At 33.9% G+C, this 8023-nt stretch overlaps 1 protein-coding gene across 1 annotated transcript; it reads right to left on the bottom strand.

Annotated features, from left to right (window-relative positions):
• Window positions 1-4071: 4071 nt before the first annotated feature.
• Window positions 4072-6414, bottom strand: LOC134710461 (uncharacterized). Its single transcript, XM_063570825.1, has 4 exons — window positions 6279-6414; window positions 5442-5527; window positions 4621-4909; window positions 4072-4130 (listed from the first exon to the last, which is right to left on the bottom strand). Exons 1-4 carry the CDS (start codon window positions 6379-6381, stop codon window positions 4072-4074), a joined length of 537 nt encoding a protein of 178 aa, XP_063426895.1. The 5' UTR covers window positions 6382-6414.
• Window positions 6415-8023: the final 1609 nt, after the last annotated feature.

Below are 8023 nucleotides of genomic sequence, written 5' to 3'. Positions count from 1 at the left end.
ACATTGACACTCATACCACATCTTCTTATATCTATGTGTAGGATACTTTTATTAATAGACCTTTTCGACATCTGTCGACACCGACTAATGACACCTACAGTTTACAGATAAAATGGATGGGTCGTCTCAAAGACAAAATAACATCATGATTATCATTACGTAACATATTGGATTGGCGGTTTTATACTGTTTTGGCTATATAGCTTAAGAATATATATCAACGAAATAAATAAAAATATGTATGGTGTCGAATGCGGCTATTTATTTCACCTTTTCGAGTTTTCGTGGCTTGGGAATTCGGGAAATCGAGAACGCAAAATCGAGAAATTGAGAAATCGGGAAATCGAGAAATAGGGAAATCGCGAAATTGGGAAATAGATAAGATCGGAAAATCTCGATTTCTGGATTTCCCCGAAAACACGAAGGGGAAATATCGCATCCGTCTCTGTCATATCATATTCTTATTTCGTATGTTTTTGCAGGACATTTCATGTTGAATTGATTAAACAAATATTCCAACCACTCTGAAGCCTAACCCACTTTCGTGTTTATGTGCGTCTTTCACCAAATATTTGCCGCATGCCAATAACGATTTAATTTGTTGGTTTTTAAAAAGCCTTTATGATTTTTTTTCAAAATTTATGTAAAAGAATATACTGGACCGTCCGTCCGTATCACACTTGTGAACACGATTAACTTTGCGTTTTTCAACCGATCTTCACCTTAGTCGATGAACATATTCAATTTCTGGAGAGATAATCACAAATTGATTTTTTAAGTCGAAGGAAAATATCACATCGTTTTTTTTTCCTTTTTTATTAATCAACGACGGTCTTCTCGGCTTCAAGATATCTTGTTCGAGTTAAAGTTTTTCCTTGATGAATTTTGAAAAAAATATAATGGACCCCTTGTTTCAATGTTACAACATTTAAGCAGTGATTGGTGAATACAGAATTCAAGTGGAAAACCAAAGTGGTGAATTGAAATGATACAAAAAGTAAAAACACAAAAATACTAAACTCCGAGGAAAATTGAAAAAGGAAAATCAAAAATACAAAAATACTATACTCCGAGGAAAATTAAAAAAGGAAAATCAAAAATACAAAAATACTAAACTCCGATTTCAAGTACATTATGGAGGCATTCAAGGTCAAAACTAACAGACATGTGCCGCCCGTGTCAACCGATATACTCATTGTTTAATTAAATATCAACTACAATAGAACATGATTTGTTCCTTTCATTTTACAAATTCAACCAAGACAGCTAGAATTTATACATCTAAAAGATGAAATGTGACTGAAAGTTCATCATTTTTTTTTATAATAAATAAAAACAACAACATTTGGACTCTGTAGGAAAGTTTTGGCATTGTCAATGAAAGCAATAAAATCAATAATGATCTCATTTTCTTTTGAGACGACCTTCACATTTTGCCTGTCGTGGTCGTTCTCAACTGTAGGTGTCGAGAGATGTTGAAAAGGTCTAAAAATGCCTTCAAACATCAACTTAATCTACCGGTTAACCGGTTAATCGGTCCAACGATTATCCGAGTAACCGATTAGGCAAAAGTGTACGATTTGACAACACTAACATGTACCCTATTTATACCCCCGCTTTAAAAAAGGGGGGTATACTGTTTTACCTCTGTCTGTCCTTCCGTCAGTCCGTCAGTCCGTCCGTCCGTCCCATGAATATTTTTCGTCGCGTTTTTCTCAGGAACTACAATACAAGGATTTCTGATATTTAATTTCAGGGTTTATCTAAATTAGCTATACCAAGTGATGTGTTTTCAGATTGATCACTTGACAACTTCCTGTTAACCGAACACTTGTATGATTTTACACATGATAGCCAAGTTGAAAATTTTCGTGACATTTTTCTCAGGAACTACCATACAAGGATTTCTGAAATTTGGTTTCAGGATTTATATAAGTCAGCTATACCGTGTGATGCGTTTTCAGATTCATCACTCGACAACTTCCTGTTTACCGAACACTTGCATATTTTTACACTATTTATATTATCCACTTGCGGCGGGGGTATCATCAGTGAGCAGTAGCTCGCAGTTTCACTTGTTCTATTCAATTTACGTGAACATATTCATAATAAAAAGAATAAAGTGTTGATCTTCAGAAAGAGGGACGAAAGATACCAGAGGGACAGTCAACCTCATACTTCGAAAATAAACTGACAATGCCATGGCTAACAATGAAAAGACAAACAAACAAACGGTAATACACATGACACAACATAGAAAACTGAAGAATAAGCAACACGAACCTCACAAAAAACTAGGGATGATCTCAGGTGCTCCGGAAGGGTAAGCAGATTCTGCTCCACATTTTTCACCCGTCGTGTTGCTTATGTGATAACAAATCCGGTAACTAGTCTTATTCATTAGGTCACATTCATAAAAGGGGAGGGGATTGCAGTCACGACGTAAGTAACATATATATCATTTGTGAAACGGTTATTCCATAGCAGTCACCAACTCGTTATGGCGTCCGTAAAATTTACGAAGGGATGATTTCAACTTTACCATTCGGAACTCTTGATTTAATAGCTTCCTTGTGAGCAGCAACCCTCTGTCAAGTAAATCATGAAAGGAAATGCAAGCACGGTAATATCGTATCAATTGGGGGATATATATACTCACGATATGCAGCGTATGCAGGTGATGCTGGAATGTTTCTACTTAGAAATGGAAAAATCATAATTGGAAAGCTGAAATAATCTCTTTTGTCGTAAAGTTTTGTTTTCAACCGATCCTCATTCTCAATTTCTAGATGTTAGTCAAGATATGGGGCCGACTTAATTGCATCTGTTGTATCCTTTATCTCTAGTTCAATGGCATAGATGCGTTCAACACAGCCACCGAATTTTGAATTATTTAGTATAAGAACATCATCTATATAGCGGAAAGTAGAGTTAAAGGATATTTCTAACTTCTTGTCTTTCCTCCTAAGACGTTCCTGTATGAAGTTAGCTTCATAATAATAAAGAAACAAGTCGACAAGAAGAGGGGCACAATTCGTTCCCATTGGAATTTCTATTTGATGAATGTGATCAACCTTTATTTGCTGATGGTTGGTATACTTATCTTAATATTTCTTCTGCAACTCTTTTGTTCCGAGAGATGTCGCTAAAATATTTGTGTTATGTTATTCAACAGTTTGTAAGCTTGTCTTTCCAAAACGTTAAGAAACCTACAATTTTTTTTTCAATTTTTGTTGCATTTTTCACGATATCGAAATTAATTTTAAGTTATTTACCTTTATGTATTTGCTTTTATAAGTTAATTTGAATTGTTAAAGTTAACCCCGTAGGAAAACAAACTTAAGGGGTCCTTGGTCGAGAATAAGGGAAAAAGTTAAAAGAGAAAGTCAAGTTCTTATTTTCTACTTTTGGTCTTGGATGATACTCTTCAGTGACTTTAAGGCAATGGACAAAAAGGGGATAAGTTATTGGTGATGTTAGACATTTTTACAGAAGAAGATAATTTTTTTTTCTTATTAATGAAAATAACCTTTACTTACAAATAATGTCATTATAATTATGGCACCCTCAACGGAGTTGGGGTGACATATTGTTATTCTACGTTTCTTTTTTTTCTTTTTTTTTTATTATTATTTTTCTTCCACTATTTTTGTCCGGAGCACTTCTTGGAATAGAAAGGACCAAAATTGACGGAACTATGGTATAATGTTGACCACCATGTGAAGTTGTCCCTCTCACTTTGGAATGGTCAAGATGGCTTCCGTTGCCATGGAAACGGGTAAAATGTGAAAATTTTCAAAATTTTTAAAATGCTCCAATCTTTCTCAAACTTTACAAAAATGGTAAATAGCATGTGCACAAAAAGCTGCTGTGAGAAAAAAATAGTTCGCTGCATGATAACTTTACGACATTCCTTCCAATTAATTAAAAAGGTGGACGGTATAACCGTTTGGTCTTGGGCAGTGATAACAACAAATGAGGTCACTGAATGATAACTTTTCGACATTCCTTCTAATAAATTGGAGAAGGTGGAAAAAGGACCCAACCTTTAATTTGATTTGCTTATGAATTTTATTTCTTATTACTTACTTGTTGAAGTCCATCTTTCTTTGTTTCTCTTTTCTTCAATTCTAAAATGTGAAAATAGCTCAGACTAGTCATTTTGCATTATACACGTGTTTCTAGATGGTCAAAACATCTAAAACAAAATGTCTCCGTATAAAATTGTTGAGCTATATAATCAAATGATTAGGCGAAACATTAGCAAACAGATATAACGAAGTTGGTAAGAACGAAGTCTGATTTCCATCCGTCACAATTCTAGCTGGAGGGTTCATAATAATCCAAAGCCATCCATATCATAGTCTGTCCAGCTTAAGAAAAGTTGACATTTGACAAGTTTTGCAAAACACATAGTATGACAATAAAAATAAAATAACAAAAATACCGAACTTCAACGAAAATTCAAACTGAAATTCTCTTATCAAATGGCTAAATCAAAAAGCTCAAACTCATCAAACAAAAGGAACAGAACTGTAATTTTTCTGATTTGATACAGACATTTCATGACCGTATTCTTTTAAAAATTGTATGTTCTGAAGTAACTTTTTCCCCATTTACCTTTCTCGAATTGTTTGCTCTCTTTGATATCAATCTCTAGTTTTCTCTGTCGTTTACTGATATCTAATTCTAGTTTCTTTTCGTGTTCTTTGAGTTCCTTTTTCAGTTCTGCGATTCTCTTTTGTATGTCTTTGGCATGTTGCTTCATCTTTCCAGCAACAACTTTCTCAAATCCTCTGACAAGCTTATTTTCGTTTTTTTCTGTTTCTCTATCCATTGCTTTCTCCATTTTATCTCTTTTCCTCTGTTCTTCTGTCTTCTCGGTGTCAAACTCATGATTGATCTCATTCTAAAAGTTTATTTTAATGTATTGTTTGAAAAGCTCGGTCACATAAAAGCTAGTTCGTTCTTTATTTTGACAAGTGTCTAAATTAAGATGCAACTATGGTCAGTAATATGTAAAAAAAAAAAACACACTCACAAACCAGATAACGATTGTAGGGAAAATAGATAAGGGACAGAATCCTCGTGTTATTCAGCGACTTTCTATACTATACTAGAAATTCAGTGTAATGATACTTGTACGTAGTAGCCAACATTCTATATCTTATAGTTGAACTTTGATAAAATTGTAAAAGAAAGTAATCGGGTCTTTAGAATAAATTAAAAGAATCGAATAAAGAAATTAGCGAGCGATATTACAGAAACGACAGATACTTGAGAAAACCACTAAAAAAATAGAAAGCCAGATGTGTTCTAAAGACAAGTATTATAGATAGTCACTACACAATCAGAAAGCGAGATATATAATAAAGACATATAGTATATATATATATCAAGTTAAACAAAACGTCAGCATTGTCTTTTGATGTCCAATGTACCTTCTTAATGTATCCGATGATGTTCCCCACAGAGTTTCTGATTACTACGCAATCTGCTTGGTTCCCACCAGACGCTGACGCTGTACCTTCGAAAATATCAAGCAAAGTCAGTTGTAGTGTTGTAGCATCTAGTACTAGTTTTTGACACATTAGTTTAACATCTACAACAAGCTGCGAGTTTTATAATATGAGTGCCGTCTTGCATGTGAGTATCCGAATGGTCATTTCTTTATTTTGACAGATTAAGTCACTATTATATGCATGCAAATGGAAGACATTTCTAGAATTTTTAAAGTTAATTGGCAGATATTAAAGATGTTCTTGCATCCATGGGTGAAACTTTAAAAAAATGTTGTATTTAGATTTGAAACTAATAGTCAGAAGATCATTTGTTAAGGAACAAAATCAGCTCAAAGATATTGATAGGATATGGAGCTCCTTTTCAATTTTTTTTAGAAATTGTAGGGAAAAAGGCTGCCTCGGACTTTTACATTATATTCGCATTTGTTTATTTGAGTTTTAAATGGAAAGAAAAGAAATCCTGAATCTAAAATTTTGGAAATTACTTACAGTCTTTTTTTGACTTAATGAAGTCTTATATGAAAAGAAAAAAAAATAGTTGGTGTTATTGGGCCAAATAATTTACCCTGTACCGTAGGGGGGGAAGCCAAGGAGTCATGAACATCTGACTTAGTACTTCCTTAACGTTTTCAAATTCGTAAGTTTGTCAGTTATTTCTATTATACCAGTTGAGTTTTGCTTCGTATTTTTCTTTAAGTTAAAACTAAAAAGTTCCGAAGTCTGAATTCCTTGAGTTCTATAATTGTAGATAATTACCTGCTATGGTTGTTAGGTCTTCAATGTTAGCTGTTGTTTTCTTGTTTACCCCGAAACCTGTCCATCCTTCCCAACCAGTTATAATCTTTGAATCACACAGCATGATAGCTTCTCATAGAAAACCTGTATTCTCTCCTACCAATTAAAAAAAAAAGAATATGATATAATAATTCATTTATGAAAAATGTTCTTAATCATAAACGTACACAAATTATCAAAAAAAGAATTTATATGCTTTTCTCAATTTTCTCATTGTTGAAAGCCGCTGTTTCCCGTCATTGCTGACAAAGAATTAATCCAAACAAATCTTTAATCAAAGAATGTTTATCAACCAACATTTTTAAACGTATGTTATGAAATATAGCGCTGTTGAACACTTTATAAATGTGATGCGTCCGAAACGCTCTTAACTCAAAATTTGAAAGCCAAGTATGTTTAAATAATTGTGGTGCTACTAGTATATTGCAAGAAGAAGGTAAAATGAATATATATTTTTCATTTTCAATTCTCCCATTTCCATTGTTATAGCCTTTCTTAATGAAACATTGTCGTTCTTAGATGGAAACTGACAAATTATGTTTATCTGAATTTAAAATTATAATACCATTTGGTCTTGTTCAGACGAGTGTTACTTTCATTGAATTAACGTATTAAATTCACTTTTCAGACATTTCCCCTTAAATGACTATGACATAGGAAGAAAATGAGAAGCCAAACTACTCACCAAACTTTTCTATCACTCTTTAAATCTTTAATCGATTAGATCTTTCGACTTCTTACAAAATATCCAGCCTCTATGTATCAACGATGAATCTTCGATAACGTGTTGTCATTGGTGTATCAATGACGTCGCTTTATTGTTATCGGCACCGTATAATGTTCACGTTTCTTTTTGGTGGTCCAGACATTATCAAAAGCGTATCGGATCAAGACATTTGAGCATTACTACCAATCCTTACTTTCAAACAAACCGCAACGTAATGCTTCACAAGTTTGACGGGTAGATAAATTGCCTACATACACAGCTTTTAAAGTTCCAGTTGAATATTTCTGGCATAAACTCTAACTTAAAAACTTTAACCTGAACCGGGACAGACGAGAGAACGTACGGACGCATGGAGGCACAGACCAGAAAACATAATGCCCATAAATGGGGAATACAAAGTTTCTGTGCCGTCCGTCATTGATTAAAAGATATTCTCCGAGGTCTACTTTGCTGGACTTGAAAACCCGTCATCGATTTGAATTATACATGTACGCATAAAAAAAAGAAAAAAGAGCGGGCCCCTTTCTACGGTCTACTGACATAAACACACGAAAAAAGCGTTTGCTGTGTAGGCTTCAATTTTGTTGTTAATTATCTGTCTTGTTATAGATAATTGAAAACCAAAGTACTTCGAAAACATATATGTGTATTCAACGGAGATAATAAAGTATAAATTTACATGTACAGTATGAATAAAAAGAGATGAGGGTGTGTATTAAGACATAAACCCAACGACAAAAATAACCAGAGACGTGGTGTAGTGATTAGTGCATCGGAATACCAACACAAATGTTCCTGGTTCGATTTCCGTTCAAGGATTTAAATTTCAGGGACTGAATTTTAGGCTCTCCCTTGATACCAATTGCGAGTATGATTTTGAGGAAACGATGATAGTCCGTCGTAAGGGGACAATAAATGGCTGATCCGTGTTAAAAGAGAGCCATTATGCATATCTCTTGCACGTAAAAGACACCTTTGT

The sequence above is a fragment of the Mytilus trossulus genome, chromosome 3, assembly GCF_036588685.1.
Source record: "Mytilus trossulus isolate FHL-02 chromosome 3, PNRI_Mtr1.1.1.hap1, whole genome shotgun sequence".
NCBI classification, from domain to species: domain Eukaryota; kingdom Metazoa; phylum Mollusca; class Bivalvia; order Mytilida; family Mytilidae; genus Mytilus; species Mytilus trossulus.
The sequence above is the reverse complement of the archived record's forward strand: the minus strand, read 5'-3'. Positions and strand labels throughout refer to the sequence as shown.

Bases quoted from the DNA above. Each gene is read 5' to 3' on its own strand.
- LOC134710461 (XM_063570825.1), bottom strand. From the start codon at position 6,381: ATGCTGTGTGATTCAAAGATTATAACTGGTTGGGAAGGATGGACAGGT. The intron at 5,528-6,278 runs GTAATTATCTAC...ATATTTTCGAAG, and splicing joins AGACCTAACAACCATAGCAG to GTACAGCGTCAGCGTCTGGT. The intron at 4,910-5,441 runs GTACATTGGACA...ATAAACTTTTAG, and splicing joins TCATCGGATACATTAAGAAG to AATGAGATCAATCATGAGTT.